Here is a 17,644-nt window from a genome sequence, read left to right on the forward strand (position 1 = left end):
AGACTAGCATTATTTTTCTCAATTTAAACCAGCTCACAGGTCTGATATTGTTCAGTCCTAATACACAAAAGATAAAGAACTACAGCTTACCCACCCCCTGTTTTAGGGGGGGCGGGTCTGCCTCCGGCAAATGCCGAGAGCAGCTTTTGTGACCAAGACGACCGGGGACAGAGCGAGGCCATGTAATGGAGTGAATCTCCCAGTTGCCAGCTTGGTTGCTGTATTTAGCCACTTTACCGAAGTCTCGACCAACTAGCAACAAATCTAGCCTGATTTTGTGGTCTTAGTGGAGAATTCCAGAGAATCTTCGGACTTGCAACTTCCGGGGTTCTCACTCCTCTCTTTGCATGCTTGCGCCTCCCAGCAGAAATTCCATCGGTGAGAAGATGAGCGAGGCAGGAGGAGGAAGAAATTTCTTGTGGAAATGCTACTGAAGATGTCCATTTCAATTGTATTCAAAAAATGAAAATCTGAATTATCCCCATTACCACAAATGTCCACTTTATGGTGTGTTTCAAGTGGGATTCAATTCATTGATATTCTTGTCCTTTCGATGAAGATCAGTGTCCAATTTCTCAGCATTTTTTGCAGGAATTCCAAAGGGTTGATATACTTTTTTCCTCCCAGGTTGTGTCCGCTTTCCAGTAAATGCGGGTCTCGCCCTCACCTGCAGGCTCAGCTACTTAAGGTCACCTCCAGTTCTTGGTGTTTGTTTTGCCCCAAACGTTTGCAGATTCCAATCAGGCAACGGCAGCAATAGTCGTGGCAGTCAAGAGTCAAGTCACACGAGACCTGCACATAATAATAGATATGTTTCTTTTTTTTTTTTTAATAAAAAAACAGAAGAAAATAACACGGGGATGCTGTTTTTCCTTTGCCAGGTTAGTCTTGAATTTTGTATATTATTATTCAGATCAAATGTTTTTGTCCTTGGGCGTAATTCCTTTTGTCTTGTCCAAAGTATGTAAGACACGCAAACACGTGAGACTGTAAGACTAAAACGTTGTTAATTGTTTTGTCAGTTTTTGTTGGCTGCAGGTCTTCATTCTTGCTCCAGGAACACGACAACATATTCCGTCATGCAACCATTTGCAAGTGAACGCGTCCAGGTAAACCAGAGTGATTTTCCAAGTACCCTTTAAGGGGAGTCTCGTTGGGGATCCAGTAAAATCCATACGTTTTCCCAGTGATACGCACTTGACAATATTGCTGATAATTTTGGGCGTGCTTATGACTTTGGAATCACAGTCAAACATTTGATCCAGCTCTTGGATTAACTGTCCTATGATTATGCAAGTGTACTCAATGTTGTGACCGGATAATATTTTAGATGAGTTCTTTCCACATGACTGGCAGAGTTTCAGACGGATGAAACGGGAATGGGTCATCCCTGACATCAACGTCCCAGAGAATGACAGAGGTCCATTCCCCAAGTTCTTGATTAAGGTAGAACACGAGGAAGTCGTCGCGGAAAGAGGCGCTCTGAACTCAAATTAAATCTTCTCCACTAGATTAAATCGAGCAACGAGGAAAAGGTGGCCATCACCTACCTGGTGGAAGGCCCCGGGGCCGACCGGGCCCCCGAGGGCGTCTTCACCGTGGATCGGCGCTCTGGCGTTCTTTACGTGACCCGACCACTTGACAGGGAGAAAATAAGCAGATATGTTGTGAGTGCAAACGTCCATGGACGAACCCTTTTCCTTATCGAACTTGCCATGTGTGTTTGTGTGTGGGCAGCATGGGGTTCGGCACTGGATGTCAGCTCTGGACTTCTTCTGGGCAGTTTGCTTGTTCTGGCCAAATCAAATCCAAATCATTCATTTTGGTTACACTGAAGACTTGAAATTGTCCGTAGTTCTGCATGCGAGTGTGACTGAATTGTCATAGCACCCAAAATTGACCCAATCAAGCTAGTTTTCTAGCTAACTTCCGACCAAACTTCCAAAATACCAACTCAATCTATCTGCCTCTCTACAAAATCATTTTTTTCAGTATTCGAGCCAACTTTCGGGTTGAATGATTCTGGCTTTTACATACAGTACATCTCCTGTAGTTAGCTGGCGACCGGTCCTGGATGTTATCTACCTCTCGCCCCAAAGTTCGCCATCCTTTCGTCCGGCTCAGCTGTGACTCGAATGAGAACAAGTTACAGAACACTGATGGCTTTGCTGACGATAACGTGCTGCCAATTTCAGCTAATAGCACACGCTACGGTCGACGACTCCAAGGCCGAAGAACCAATGGAGCTGGTCATCAATGTGCTGGATCAGAACGACAACGCCCCAGAATGCACTGGCGCGCCTTTTTATGGAAACGTCAGCGAAAGCGCAGACGTTGGTGAGAAAGACTGACTCAAAAATGAGCAAGATACAGGAAAAAAAAAAAAAAAAAGATCAACCTATTCCACAGGTGAGTCGTTCATGAGGATAACGGCAGTGGACAAGGATGCGCCCAATACAGACAACGCGGACGTTCGCTATCGACTGAAGACTCAGACGGCTCACAGCCCCAAAGACAAAATGTTTAGCATCAATCCATTCAACGGATTGATCAGTACGATGTCCGAGGGCCTCGACAGAGAGGTAAAATCAACACAGTGTTTTTTTCCATTCCAATTACATTTCTATTTAGTCCAAATGTTAAATCTATTTCAATATCATCATTTTCAATCAAATGGGACACATTATAGAAAAATGACTGGGGATGTGACCATGACCCACATGCAATACAAGAGGTATGAAATCCGGGTACACATAGAGTCTGCCATAATTTGTCATGAGCGGGGCTGGAGCACTGCCAGGAGGGGCGTGGCTTGGTCACCGCTCTGGGCGATGCCACCTCTGGCACTCGTCACAGCTGTTGCGCATTCGCCACGTTAATTGACCATCTAGTTCATTGAGTTTGCACCGGGTCACCGGGTGCAGACACTGTTTCTGAAATAAAACCTGCTGGACATTATGCCTTTGCCTCTGAGTCCTGCATTTGGGTCCTCCCCCGCACCAATGGCTCATGACATAATTTGCTTTTGGCAATATATATAAATATATATATATACTGTAAATATACTTTATTTTTACTTTCAAAATGTGTTCCTGGGGGTCACTGTCATTCTGTCATACACATATAATCACGTAAAGTTCTGTACTGAATAATAATAAGAATTATAATACAGTCGACAACAGATTAAAAGGTAGGTTGTGGAGGTTAACACTTAACTAAAGCAAAAGTACTCCGTTGATGACGTTGACACACATCCTCTGAATGTTTTGGTATTTTTTTATTGGGTCACAGTAAGTGTTTGCTGTGCACGTACTGTGTACTACTGCATGCGTTGTAGACGCAGCCAAAGTACAAGCTGATCATGGAGGCTGCCGACATGGCAGGAGAGGGTCTCCGTACCACGTGTACCGCCATCGTCAGCATCACTGACAGCAATGATCACGCCCCACAATTCGCCTTCACGTCAGTGAGTCCGAGTATTAGTTACTTTTATTTGTTTGGTTGTTTTATTTCGTTTTGTTTTGTTACAATGTTTCCGCAAGTTGTCTGCTTCTACGCCTGAAAATGACGTTGGCCGTGAGGTGCTACGGCTAACGGTGACGGACGAGGACGAGTTAGGAACACCCAACGCCAACACCAAGTACGCAATCATCGGAGGCAACCACAGAGGCCACTTCAGCGTCGAAACAGGACCCTCGAAAATGGAGGGAATACTCACTACGGCCAAGGTAATAATACAATGCTCCTGATACTCAGTGTCCTTTCAAGTGCAGTTTGACAAGCACACCTGTGTAGCTACGTATATTGTTGTTTTGCTATGTATGAAAAGAATGTTCGTGCTAGGATTTCTCCGTCCCCAGACTATTAAAGACTTTCCCCGTTTTGACTCTTCCCTTACCCTTTCAAGGCTTTGGACTTTGAGCGTGAGCCTGTGCTCAAACTGCTACTGGTGGTAACAAACGAGGCTCCGTTCAGTGCGCCCGTGTCCACCTCCACGTGCACAGTCACGGTAACCATCTTAGACCAGAACGAGCCACCCATTTTCACGCCATCGCTCATCCACCGGATCTTCTCGGAGGGGCCGCCAGAGGGGAGTCCGGTGGCAGACCTCAGAGCTGAGGACCCAGATACCGCAAAATACCAACGTGTCAGGTGAAGTAAAGCCCTACGTATCAAGTGAAACCATCTGTACCAAATGAAACAGACCTGAGCAACCAGAACAGGCCCACCCAACAGATCAACCTACCTACATATCTACCAATCAAATCTGAGCCTATCAAATCCCACCTACATAATCTCCATACCCAACCCTACCAACAAACAAACCAACCTAGCTACAGGATCTACCCAAATTGACCCTAGCAGCCTACCGATCTAAAGACCAAGCATACCAACTCCACCATGCTACCTATTTAACTAGCTTCCAAATCTAACCGATCTACCAAATCACGACCCTAATAACCTATTTTCAGTTGGACCAGCTACCATTTCAGGACCTGGACAGCTTGCTATCATCAATGGAAAAATTCTTTCCCAAGTTGGATCAATATTTTTGTAGACGATCTTTAGCCCGTCTCTCCAACAGTTGAAACCCAAACTACGAGGGGCGTAGCAACAAGACAATGATCTGAAACAAAGAAACAAATGAACAGCAGAGTAGCTGCTGAATAAGAAAATAGTTGGCCCAGTCCTCGTTGGGAATGGAAGAATTTTGATGAATTGCACAAGTTTTGTAAAGAGGGATGGCCCAAAATTCATCCTGCACATTGTGCATGTCTGATCCGCAACTACAGGAAACGTTAGATCAAAGTCATGACTCTCAAAGGAAATCTTACAGCTACTAAATCACATAATTCACTTAATTTTCCTCTCCGTCCTGTGAATCTTTTTCTATAAAAATACGAAAAACATTGTTGTCTGTGTAGTATTCGTTGAAGAAAGCCTTTTTTTGATGACTTAGATGAAGATGAGATGACATTTGATGCAGAAATGTAAGCCAATCCAAAGGGTTCACATTCTGCTTGTTCTCATTGTACTTCCCAAAAGCAATCCCTACCAAGCTACCTTCCCGACCTTAATGGTCATGTGGACACTGTGCATGTGTGTGTTATTGAAGCTCTTGTTGTCCGTGCTGTTAGATACGCGCTCCACAATGATTCTGCCAGGTGGTTGGATATTGATAAGGATAAAGGCGCCGTCAGAGTCAGAGGCAACATGGACAGAGAGTCTCCGCATGTCCAAGACGACAAGTACACCGTGCTGGTTTTGGCCTATGACAATGGTAATTGTCTTGCTTCCTTGAGACCCTACCAACCAACCTTAGCTTTCTTTTACTGGTCTTAACCATTGATCTAGCTACCTTCCAAAACGAATCCTACCTATTGACCGATTTACCAACCCTAACGACCTACCAAACAACCGGTCGATGTCGGTGCAAGAAGCCTTCTGCGTTTGAACTTCAGTAATTCTATCCGTGTCTCCAGAGACAGTGCCAGCTACCGGGACGGGGACTCTGCTCGTGAACTTGTTAGATGTGAACGACCACCGTCCGGTGATCAAACAGAGGAAAGTCAGGCTGTGTAACAGGGAGCCCGCCCCAGCCCTGCTAGACCTGGAGGACCGGGATGGAGCGGGTCATGCCGGACCCTTCACCGTGGAGCTTCAAGGGGAGCACGGCATCAACTGGACTGTTGGCATCAACTCCACAAGTACCACTTTTCGCTGCACCTCTAAAACTCAAACATTATCGAAAGTGAAGCAGGTCATCGTTGTGCTCTCCCAGGCCACGTGGCCAAGTTGTCTCCCAGACGGGTGTTGTCGCCCGGGGACTACCAGGTGGTGATGCGCGTCTACGATGCCGACATGCTCTCCCAGGACAGTTCTGTCCACGTGGAGGTTTGTCCGTGTCAAGGAGATGTCATCAACTGCTTTGTGCCACGAGAAGCTCCTCCAGAACCAAGTCGCCTCCCCTCCTTGGCCACGTCTGCTCTGGGAACAGTTCTCGGCCTTTTGCGTACGGAAATGGCCTTTTCTTTCGTTCTTCTCGTCTTCATTCCATTTCCGATTTGAAGTATATACTTTGTTGCCCAAATGGGAATGCATTTTGTAAAAACGAAAAGAACTTTAACTGGGCTTCACCATTTCATCAGAATGCAAAATGCATTTTAGTGGACGAATATATGTACGCAATTTGCATCTAACTAAAATGCTTTGTAGTGGGTTCAAACAAAAGCGTGACTCGGGGTTCAGGGTACCAAAGGTTTGTTTTCAGAAAATTGGCTTTTGAGAAATACTTTTGAAATGTTTCAATTCAGTTTTACTTGGCTCAATTTACTGAAGAAGACTCCAACCAAACAGAAGTGCTGTCAGATTGAAGGCTGGGAACAGGGAATGCCGGCAGGCAAGCGCAACGAGGCACTAATTAACAGACCGAAGACAGTTCAACTGGATCAGCTGCATATTGACTAAACCCACAGTTTTGTCTTTACCGTCTTTGTTTCTCAACCCTTATGGAAGATTGAAGATGATGTCTGTCATCATGTATGAGCCATTAGGTGTCAGTTGACTTCCTGGTATGGTGGTTTGTAAATATAACCTTTCTCATGTGGCCTTTTCGTTTTTTTTTTGTTTGTTTTTTTTTTGTCGCTGAGAGCAGTCCTGCTGCTGTTACTGCTACTTTTGCTGAGAAGGAGGAGAGGCAGAAGCGACACAAAAGTTCACGTTGGGCAGCTTAAGAATGTGCCGAGGGACAACGTCTTCTACTATGACGACCAGGGAGGGGGCGAAGACGACCGGGTGCGGACACTTTATTGGGTACACTCATGACACTTGACCCCCTGACACCTGAAAACCTGAAAAAAGTCTTTACAAGGGAGTGGAACCTGATTTAAAAAAAAAAAAAGGTACCAGGATATAATTTCTAGTGAAGAAAATGAGTATTTGAACACCCTGCTATATTGCAAGTTGTCCCACTTAGAAATCAATCGGGGGTCTGAAATTTTCATCGTAGGTGCATGTCCACCGTGAGAGAGATAATCTAAAAAGAAAAATCCGGAAATCACAATATATGATTTTTTTTAAACAAGTTATTTGTGTGATACACCTGCAAAGAAGTATTTGAACACCTATGTTCATATTTGGTCCAGTAACCTTTGTTTGCAATTCCAGAGGTCAAACGTTTCCTGTAGTCTTTCACCTGGTTTGCACACACTGCAGGAGGGATTTTGGCCCACTGCTCCACACAGATCTTCTCTAGATCAGACAGGTTTCTTGGCTGTCGCTGAGAAAGAAAGATTTTCTATTGGGTTTAGGTCTGGAGACTGGCTAGGCTACACCAGAACCTTGATATGCTTCTTCCGGAGTCACTCCTTGGTTTTCCTGGCGGTGAGCTTCAGGTCACTGTCATGTTGAAAGACCCAGCCACGACCCATCTTCAATACTCTGACTGAGGGAAAGAGGTTGTTCCCCAAAATCTCACAATACATGGCCGAAGTCATCCTGTCCTATGTGCAGGAAAAACACTCCCAAAGCATGATGCTACCACCCCCATATTTCACAGCAGGGATGGTGTTCTTGGGATGGGCCTCATCATTCGTCTTCCTCCAAACACAGCCAGTGGAATTATGACCAAAAAGTTCAATTTTGGTCTCATTTGACCACAAAACTTTCTCCCATGACTCCTCTGTAACATCCAAATGGTCATTGGCAAATTTAAGACGGGCCTTGACATGTGCTGGTTTAAGCGGGGGAACCTTCCGTGCTGTGCATGATTTCAAACCATGACGTCTTAGTGTATTACCAACGATGGTCCCAGCTCTTTTCAGGTCATTGTCCAATGTCCTGTCGTGTAGTCCTGGGCTGATTCCTCAGCTTTCTAAGGATCATTGAGACCCCACGAGGTGATATCTCGCATGGGGCTCAACTCCGATTGAGATTGACCGTCACGTTTAGCTTCTTCTATTTTCCAATGATTCCTCCAACAGTGGCCCTTTTTCCACCAAGCTGCTTGGCAATTTCTCCGTCGCCCTTTCCAGCCGTGTGGAGTTGGACAATTGTTGTCTCTGGTGTCTTTGGACATCTCTTTGGTCTTGGCCAAGTTACAAGTTTGAGTCTTACTGACTGTATGGGATGGACAGGTGTCTTTATGCAGCTAATGACCTCACACAGGCGCACCTGATTCAGGATAAAACATGGAGTGGAGGTGGACTTTTCAAAGCGGACTAGGACTAACTTTGAGGGTCAGATTTCTAGCTGATAGACAGACACACAAATACATTGTTACAAAATCATACATTGTGAGTTCTAGATTTTTCTTTTCAGATGATCTCTCTCACAGTGGACACGCAACTACGATGAAAATTTCAGCCACTCCATAATTTCTAAATTGGAAAACTTGCAATATAGCGGGGTGTTCAAATATTATTATTATTATTTTCTTCACTGTAGGTATGCCCAAACCCTAAGACCGTCAAAAGTCACTCAATAGCACACTCGGGAAAGTTTGAAATAATTATTTACTGACATTAGTCTCACCGATCCACTCAAAATGAAGTGGATATGTCAAACATGACGGGATATACAAAAATCAAAAAACACTTTGAAAGGTCCACATCCAAAATTAAACAGGAAGGCAGAGTAAGTATAATGTGAAGCAACCATTTTGGACGACTTCCATGAAGAACTCGTAGGAATGGGGCAGAGCCCAAGGTCAAAGTCTGATCATCTCCGAGGCTTCTCAAATTCATCACGGCTCGGGTTTAATCCACCATGCGGAGAACGCACCGTGAACAAACCGGTAAAACAAGTTCACCAACTTTCTGCTTATAATTTAATTACTACTTGTTTTCATGGCTAGGGTCTTTGGACAAAAGTTCAATAGATGTATCTATACGAATATGAGATGAAAAGAAGCCTAAACTCTGGATATTGTCATCTTTGTCTTGAAGATGTGTTTTGTAGTTGTCTCTCCTGCTCTCCGGCGTCGCCATTTACCCGATTTGGAAGGAAATGCTTCAACCCGTTTGACCCTTTTATCCCTTTATTTTTTGTTTTTGCAGGAATACGACCTTGGACAGCTGCACACAGGACTGGACCATCACCTCGAGGTCTTCTGCGCGGACGTTCGTCCGAGTCTTCGCAGTCAAGCCGGCTTCCGCCTAAGCCGTCGACCCACTGACGACATCAACAAATTTATTGAAGACGTGAGTGCAAATTATCCATACATGAGGTTTATTTGTTCACCTTAACCGTATCTATTTCCTGTTTCCAGAAGGTGCGCGCTGCAGTCACCGACCCCACGGCGCCCCCCTACGACTCCCTCCTGGTGTTCAACTACGAGGGGCTCGGCTCGGAGGCGGCTTCGCTCAGCTCCATCTGGTCCGAGGACTCGGGCGAGGAGGGGGACTTTGATGAGTGGGACCTGCAGGGACCGTGCTTTCGCAGCCCGGCTGACGTGCAGGACTGTGACGACTTGCAAACGCTGCCGGGAAAAACTGAGTGGGTCTGACAGACTGTGAAAGGGTTATCCTTAAAAAATACATCAATCGCGTCATTAACATAAAAATAATCCTAATGGAAAGCCCAAATGATTTTTGGACTCGGATTTTTTGTTTCATTTGTAGAAACTGAAAATAACGTTTCTTAATTTTACATGCATTTATTATTGTACTCACCAATGATTTAATTACCAAAATAAAATATCTTCACTATTTAGAAGTCTAAATGCACGTTTCTAAAGGGAGTAATATACAATGAAAAGATTTATGTGAGAAAAACGGGAGGTAAGTGTTTCTTGGTACGAACTAGCAATGGTGTTCCTCAGGGTACAAGCCTCAGTGCACTGCTTTTTTTTAAATGTATTTACATTATAATCCATTTTAAGCGGCACGTTAATATTCTTAACTCCCTTACAGGTATGAAAACGGGTTAACGACTGTAAAATAAAAGTAAAATAGACTAAAACTCACTTTTTGGAGAACTGTTGATGAAGAGGAAACAGGAAGTTGTTTACAAACTGATACTGTCACCTAGTGATAAAAGCTACAGAAAGAAAACACTTCCTCACTCAGCTCAAGTCTTGGGAAAGAAGCTAAAATCGGAACATAGAAGGAAGTCACATAATTACTGGGTAATGCAAATAAGTATAACCATAATAAGGTAATATTACTCAACATTTCGAGGCATCTTTCCCCAGACAAACGCGGTTTTGTCATGAACGTAAACGACAATGTTATCATTTCCTCTGTGGTGGACATTAACCTCCTTTATTATCAACCTGCTCAAAAGTGAACTTTGAACTCAGAAAGACTTTGCGTATTGTCATGAGCGACCGCGGAGGAGCCAAGGGACTCTTCACACACGTCGCCGAAGGTACACAGCAGCAGTATATGAAATATATCGACAATTTCATAATCTTTGTAAACAATAGGCACTTGGGTAGTGGGTTGGCTGCAGAACACGAGTGAAGATGATTTCACCTGAACTGAAAATGACAAAAATGAATCGTGTTTGGTGTTGTTGTGACACTATTTCTCCAAATGTTTACCAAAATGTTAATGTCGTCTATTAACTACAGATTTGGCCTCCATGTTCTCGATCTTTATAACAGATGAATGAGAACATGTTCCAGGAGGGTTTGTACCAGGTGTTCTTTAAAGAGCGGCCACAAAGAACGACGAGGCCCGCCCAGCAGGGGGACCTGCACCGCGCCAGGATTCATCGCTGGTTCTCATCGGTGGTCAACACCAGGCTGCTGGTCAGCGGGGTGAGTCGCTCTCGTCGCGATGTGGCTTACGGCGGTCACCCACCGCGGACCCGGGCTGCGCAAAGCAATACTTTGACCGACTGGCATAGAAACAAATCAAAAGGCCTCCAGATATGAGGTGGATTCGTTTGGTGAGCACACACCCGCAACGCAAAACGCACGTATCTCAAATCGGCTTTCTCCGTTGAAATGAATGAAAATGCCATTAATCTGTTCCAGTCACCCCCGAGAAAACACAATTGTGCGGTTGTGCTTTTAATAAGGAAACGTAGCACTCTACAATGTTAAACTTGATAAAACATTGAGAAACAACATAATGAATTAGAATATAATGAATTAAACTGTTGTGTATCATGTTGTAATGCTTCCATTTCTTACCATTGTGCTGAATGCAGTGTTGTACCTCACCACTATTTTTTGTTGTTGTTGTTGTTGTGACTACCGTATCACACCACCACAACCAGAGTCCGGCTTGTTTACAGAGACTCAGGAGGATGGATCTGAATCCACAAATGCAATTTATGCCAGGCTCTCGTCATCAAAGAATCTTTGCTGTTTGGTTTTTATAGTCTTTATGGCTCGGCACCAAATGCCAAGTGGACCGCCACAGTCCGCCATAATGACGCTCGCCGGCGTGTTTGCGCTCAGGTGTTGCAGTGCCTCGGTGGCGTCGCCTGCGCGCTGACCGCCGTGTGCCACGCCTGCGTGAGCTACGACTGCTCCGTCGCCATGACGACGCCGGTGTGCTCCGGCCTCCTGGTGAGTCGCCATCACGCTGTGCTAACGGAGTGGGACTGGATTGGGTTTGTGGTTGTCGTTGCAGTTCATGGCTGCTGGATGTGTGGCCGTCGAAGTCCAGAGGAAGGCCAATAAACTCAAGGCGAGTCTTGAATATAATTTTTTACAGTCCTACTTGCGTGACTTTTAGCGTTACATTGAAGGCAATTTGTTCATTGGGAAATGACATGAATCACTTCCAAACATGCTCATTTGTATTGTATAAAAGCAATTAAACAAATTGTAAAGAAATAGTAATTGTGTAATTACTATACTTTTATTGTATAAAAGCAATTAAAGTGTAAAGAAATAGTAATTATGCATAATTAATTACTATACAAACAGTTGGATTATTTTTTTTTTTTGTCTTGGATGTGCGCCTTCAAGGGCGTGACCTAGGAAATGACGTGGGCGTGCGAGTGTCCGGGTGTGAGGAGTGGACAACAACAGCTCCTTGCGCGTGCTCTCATTTTGTATTTGTTTGTTTGACTGCGTGTCCTGTTCCAAAAACGACCTCAAGTACGTCGCTGAACCTAAAATGTTGTCATAATTGCTCCGCTTTTTTTTTTTCATTGCTTCAAATGTCTGCCGGTTTCCGCGATTGAGAGTTATCGACTCATTTGATGAGCGGTCCTTTTTTGATTAATCGATTAACCGACTGTTTGCAGATCGTCATTCTTTTGGGCGTTCACCTCCTGAGCCTGCTGACTGGATTTTCAGTGCTGTTAGCCTACTGCCTCTCATCTCCGCCGCCTCTCGCGCTCAACGAGCCGAAACAGGCGAGTCGATTGAAATGGGCTCTTCTGGCCGTTTTGTCAAAAGTCGACGTAGGTGGCAGTCACCGCCGCTTCCTCCTTCGCAGCTGGTGGGCTCGTACGTGGCGAAGGGCAGCGCCGTCGCCTTCACTTTGCTGTGTCTGCTGCTGTCCCTCTTCGTCGTCTTGTTGTCGTGGCGAGGCCTGCGGCGCTACGGCGGCGCTGCGGTCCGCGGTCGCGGGTACGACCGTGTCGCGGAGGTGAGACTCTCGCTTACGTCACTTCCGGCCCTAGCCGCACGGGGGGGGATTCACTCTCGTCTCTGTAACAGGAGGCGGGCGACGACGACGACGGGCCTTTAATGGAAACTATGGACTCGGTGTGAATGAATGAATAGCTATCTATCTATCTATCTATCTGTCTGTCTGTCTGTCTGTCTGTCTGTCTATCTATCTCCATCCGGATACATATACTGGTATTATTACATTATTTATTATTCTTTCAGCATTAAAAAGCCTCCAGCCTTAATTGACAAAATAATTTCACTCTTTATGAAAATGAAAATCATTCACAGCCATTGTGGTTAATTTTTTTTTTTCCCCAAACCCAAACATTTATTAATAAGTTGGGATAAACTCTCATTATTGGGTTGGATTACCCATCTGAAAAAAAAAAAAAAAACATCATTGTACACTTATTGTTTTTCTACCTCCAATATTATCTTGGTGGTATTTTTGCTGTCGCTTGGGGCTTCAGTTTTTTTTTTCTTTTATTTGTTTCTTGCTTTTCAATCGCGATGTTTGGGATGCGCTGTTTTATACATGGTGAACATATCTTTTCAATGGCGTTATATCATTAAAGTTATTGTTGTTCTACTGTTCCATTTGTCAGGTTTTACCCGGAAAAGTAGAGGATACCAAGCTACTACGTTCACTGCCATTGACGGCGTTAGAAGTCAAATATCCATGGTAACTAGGAGACCTGGGAGTGGATGAGTCTTAAAGGGGAAATCCACTGGTTTGCATCAACAATGTTTCCAATACGTCATGTAATAGGTACTCTATTTTGACAAAGGGATGTTAAATCCTCTCTCATTTGATATTGTTTTGAGAAGATTTTTATCGACAATTATGAATTTTCATGGGCGCCGCCGTTTTCGCGAGTCACATCACCTACGTGCGCGAATGTGACGTGTACCGTGCCGCAACAGAGGCTCGATTACATTGTACCCAGCGCTGATTTCTCTGATTTGTCCTCATCTGATGAAAAAATAGCAGTCAATCTTCTCGAGACACCATTCAAACATCGCCCTGTCAAAATAGAGTACATATTACATGACCTATTGGGTACATTGTTGATGCAAACCAGTGGGTTTCCCCTTTAAGATCGTACAGACAAACCAGTCGAATCGGTTCGCTCATCTGCTATTTGACGCACAGAAAGACAACCACAGCATAGCTGTGTAAATTGTGTAATTATGAAACAAGGAGGACCCAGAGAGACTAAATGTAATGTAACGTAAAGGTAACGTCACGCAGCCAACAGATGGAAAATAGGACTGGGCTGAGACCCGAGCCTTGATGCGCTCCATTGCTTTAAAAAGAGCACGTCACCATCAATTCTGAAAAGAACATTTTCCGTGAAGTTTTCGTCAGGGGCTAAATGGCGACTTTTCCATGCATCCGTCCGTTTTCTTTGCCCCTTATCCTCACGAGGGTCGCAGGTGCTGGAGCCTACCCCGGCTGTCAACGGGCAGGAGGCGGGGTACACCCCGAACCGGTTGCCAGCCGATCACAAGGCACATGGAGACAAACCGCTGCACTCAAAATCACACCTAGGGGCAATTTAGGGTGTCCAATTAACGTTGCATGTTTTCGGGATGTGGGAGGAAAGCGGAGTGCCCACTTGGAGAAAAGCTACGCATGCACAGGGAGAACATGCAAACTCCACACACTTGTATTCATGGCCTAGCAGTGTTTCGCATTCAAAGACTTTTCTGCTGCATCTAACCTACGCACCAACAATTTTACTTTTTTTTTCACTGCCGTAAAAGTGGGATATTTATCCGCCCGTGAGCAGGGTTTGTTCCCAGAACCTGAAACGGAAGAGATGCAAAAGTTGTCCGACTGCATTGTGAGGCCACGTTCTTTAACTTCAAGGCAGTCACGTTGAATGCAGGGCCTCGTCTGACAAGCTATGAATCCTCACCTTACCCATTTAACATTCCAACGTTATCGACGCGTCGCATAAAGATATATAAAGCCGCTCGTCGTCCTCCTCGGCATTCAAACGCGTCCCGACCGCAGAGGTGACTTTGCGGAACTTTCCACTCGACTTTTGAAGGTGAGTCAAGCGCATTTGCGTTGTTGCACGTGGTCAAATATTAATTGTGTGATTTTTCATTGTCTAGATGGCCTTTGTTCCCCGCTTGCTGGTCCTCCTTTACGGGTTCGCCGGACTGCTGACCGGAGCTGTAAGTGCAAATCCCGCGTCCCAATTTTTCCGCGCCCAAATGCCTTGAATTTTCTCAAAAGGCCGCGTTATAATAATATCTAATATAATCAATATGGAGCCTTGAGTGACACTCCGTTTAATGGATGGATAATGTAATCCCAGACTCTACTGTAGCATATATTCTATGCGCCTTATATATGAATTTTTTTAAAAAAAAAAAAAGGCCATTTGTTGAAGGTGTGCCTTGTCATGCGGAAAATCCGGTACTTTGGCGCGTGACGTCCGCGTGTATTCGTTTGCGTCGGTGCTCTACGGTCTGATTTTAACCATCTGCTTTTCTTCTTCTTCTTCACAGCGGTCTTTTTACTTCACTCACTGGAAAAGTATTTTCTTTTTCAAATGAACAATTTCTGAAGTTTTTTTTGTGTGTGTGTGTGTGTCAGCATTGACGCTCGATTCGACTGACAGGTCTTGTTGTGTTTTTTTTTTTTTTTTTTCTCCCAAAACAACAATTGTTTAGAAATCGCAGTGAATAACTGTCCGTACGGCTGGACTCAGTTGAACTCGAAGTGTTACATCTACCAGAGTGACCCGAGGATCTTCGCGGACGCAGAGGTACGTAAGACAAGAACCGGGATGGAGCCCTGACCCAAAATCTCGTTCCCGGCGTTATTGTCAGATTGTAAACTTTTTTTTTTTTTTGACTCTCCTCCGTCAGGATGTGTGCAACATAATCGGCGGTAATTTGGTCTCCATCCGCGACGACCTGGAAAACACATTTGTTCTCGAGCTGGCTCTAGAGGGGGGCAACGACGGCGAATACTGGATCGGATACAACGACAATCTTGAGGTGAAACATCGGGACCGGATCAAACGTTATGACGTTGTGTTCTTTCGATGTATTTTTTTGTTTTTTGGCCCATCCACCGTTTTGTGTCGTCCGGCCTCAATTTAGCCAGCAGCTGTGAGGAAGACGCTTTGGTGTTGAGTCTTCGGACTTCCTTCTTGGAGTTCCGCTTTCCCTCAGAGGGTCGTTATGACTGTGAAACCCTAAAAATCTTACATCACCTCGTCGTCCATCCATTTTCTTAGCCGTCAACGGGCAGGAGGCGGGTGGGGTACACCCTGAACTGGTCGCCAGCCAATCGCGGGGCACGCTGGAAAAGACCCGTTGACTGTAAATGCGTGCATGCATTTACCTCCCACGCTGCCTTGCTTCTGCAACAAAGCTTTAATCCGATTGAGTTTAGCAAAACAAGCCTACTCAAATGTATCCACCCATCCATTTTCTTAGCCGCTTATCCTCACAAGGGTCACAGGGAGTGCCGGAGCCTATCCCTGCTGTCAACGGGCAGGAGGCGGGGTACACCCTGAACTGGTCGCCAGCCAATCGCAGGGCACGGGGAGACAAACAGGCGCACTCACAATCACACCTCGGGGCAATTTAGTGTGTCCGATGAATGTTGGGTGTTTTTGGGATGTGGGAGGAAACCGAAGTGCCCACCCGGAGAAAAGCCACGCAGGCACGGGGGGGAAACATGCAAACTCCACGCAGGTGGGGCTTGGATTTGAGCCGCAGTCCTCAGAACTGTGAGGCCAACGCTTCCCAGCTGACCCACCGTGCCGCCTGAACTCATCATATTTACACACGAAATTTATAAACTATTTTTGGAATCAGGAGTCAAGGGGTTTTTTTTTTTGTTTTTTTTAACCGTTGTTCATGTTTGGTAATACAAAAATGCTTTTATTAGTTCAACCTTATCGTTTGTGACAGGGTTGTCAAACTCGTTTTTCTCGGGGGCCACATTGTGGTTCCGCTTTCCCTCAGAGGGCTGTTATGATAATACAATACAATACAAATATTTATTTGTCACAATCGTATTTACATCATGAATTTATGATCTACCTTTGAAATCATAAATCCAGGGTAATGTTTTTTTTTTTTCAACTATTCATGTTTGATAACACAAAAATGCCTGCCATATCGCAACTTTAGAATCATCATCATAAGAATCATTGAAATTGACACTCTCGATGGGGCTTCGCGGGCCACGTTAAATCATGCGGCGGCCCGGATCTGGCCCCCGGGCCGCGAGTGTGACACCTTTATGATATGACAATTTGAAAGTCTAACACAGATTTTCGCCGGAATCACAGAAGTCAACCCACGCGGTTTCCCTTCACGGGCCTTGACTTTTGACACCTGTGATCTGAAGTTGACCAATGTAAAAAAAAAAAAAAACAAAAAACTTCAAAGCGCTTTTTTTTTTTCCCCCACAATTTTTCTCGTTTTCCACGGCGACTCGAATACGAACACACGCGGCGACCGACAAACAGCCGCCGCTAAGCCGGGCGGCGGCGTGACTCATTCAAATGGGCCTTTTTGCGTCTCGCAGCCGGACACCTTCATCTGGACTGATGGTACGATGCCAGGTTTTGAGAATTACAAAACCTCCACCATAGTTCCAGAACCTAACAGCGCCAACGGCAACTGCGTCGAGGTCGATGACGACGGTAAGCGCAAAATCGGCGATGAAAGTCTGCTCGGAATGCAATGCCGTTCTACTCACGCCGACTGTACGTCTTTTGAAGACGGAGAGTGGCAAACGGAGAGCTGCATGGACTCGAATCCGTACGTTTGCATCAGAGACGTGTTCATGAAGATGAGCAGATGATGCCCGGTCTGACCACCGCGGCGGAGTTGCCCGACCGCGACGTCTCAGCCAGAAAATATCAACTTTGGATTCCTTCATTTCCTTTCAACTCTTCTTTTCTCCTTGGTTACGATCGACAACCACTTTGGAAGGTCAAAAAGCGCCTCCGTGCTCAATAAAGGAATGTGTCTGCATCAAAACGTGTGCTTGCAAAATCTGTCAGTTTCCTTTTTTTTTTGTTT

The 17,644-nt window shown here is 45.1% G+C and overlaps 2 protein-coding genes across 6 annotated transcripts; both read left to right on the top strand.

The window, feature by feature from the left end:
* Positions 1-550: 550 nt before the first annotated feature.
* On the top strand, positions 551-10,752 carry LOC133502469 (B-cadherin-like). 5 transcript variants are annotated; one of them, XM_061823287.1, is made up of 16 exons: positions 551-881; positions 1,023-1,109; positions 1,357-1,446; positions 1,512-1,667; positions 2,196-2,337; positions 2,410-2,582; positions 3,338-3,466; positions 3,543-3,728; positions 3,908-4,152; positions 5,139-5,281; positions 5,484-5,708; positions 5,783-6,013; positions 6,656-6,813; positions 9,057-9,200; positions 9,269-9,495; positions 10,607-10,752. In XM_061823287.1, the coding sequence occupies exons 1-16, from the start codon at positions 861-863 to the stop codon at positions 10,608-10,610; spliced, it is 2,361 nt and encodes a 786-aa protein (XP_061679271.1). In that variant the 5' UTR covers positions 551-860; the 3' UTR covers positions 10,611-10,752. The 5 variants fall into 5 exon arrangements, with proteins under 5 accessions (XP_061679271.1, XP_061679270.1, XP_061679272.1 ...); XM_061823286.1 differs by lacking the exon at positions 10,607-10,752 and having other exon boundaries at positions 9,269-9,684; XM_061823288.1 differs by lacking the exon at positions 10,607-10,752 and having other exon boundaries at positions 6,656-6,795; positions 9,269-9,684.
* A 2,583-nt stretch (positions 10,753-13,335) lies between these two features.
* Positions 13,336-17,588, top strand: LOC133502471 (galactose-specific lectin nattectin-like). The gene is made up of 6 exons (XM_061823291.1): positions 13,336-14,767; positions 15,104-15,131; positions 15,269-15,363; positions 15,467-15,598; positions 17,145-17,262; positions 17,341-17,588. Exons 1-6 carry the CDS (start codon positions 14,705-14,707, stop codon positions 17,421-17,423), a joined length of 519 nt encoding a protein of 172 aa, XP_061679275.1. The 5' UTR covers positions 13,336-14,704; the 3' UTR covers positions 17,424-17,588.
* Positions 17,589-17,644: the final 56 nt, after the last annotated feature.

This window comes from Syngnathoides biaculeatus, chromosome 6 (assembly GCF_019802595.1).
Source record: "Syngnathoides biaculeatus isolate LvHL_M chromosome 6, ASM1980259v1, whole genome shotgun sequence".
Classification (NCBI taxonomy): Eukaryota; Metazoa; Chordata; class Actinopteri; order Syngnathiformes; family Syngnathidae; genus Syngnathoides; species Syngnathoides biaculeatus.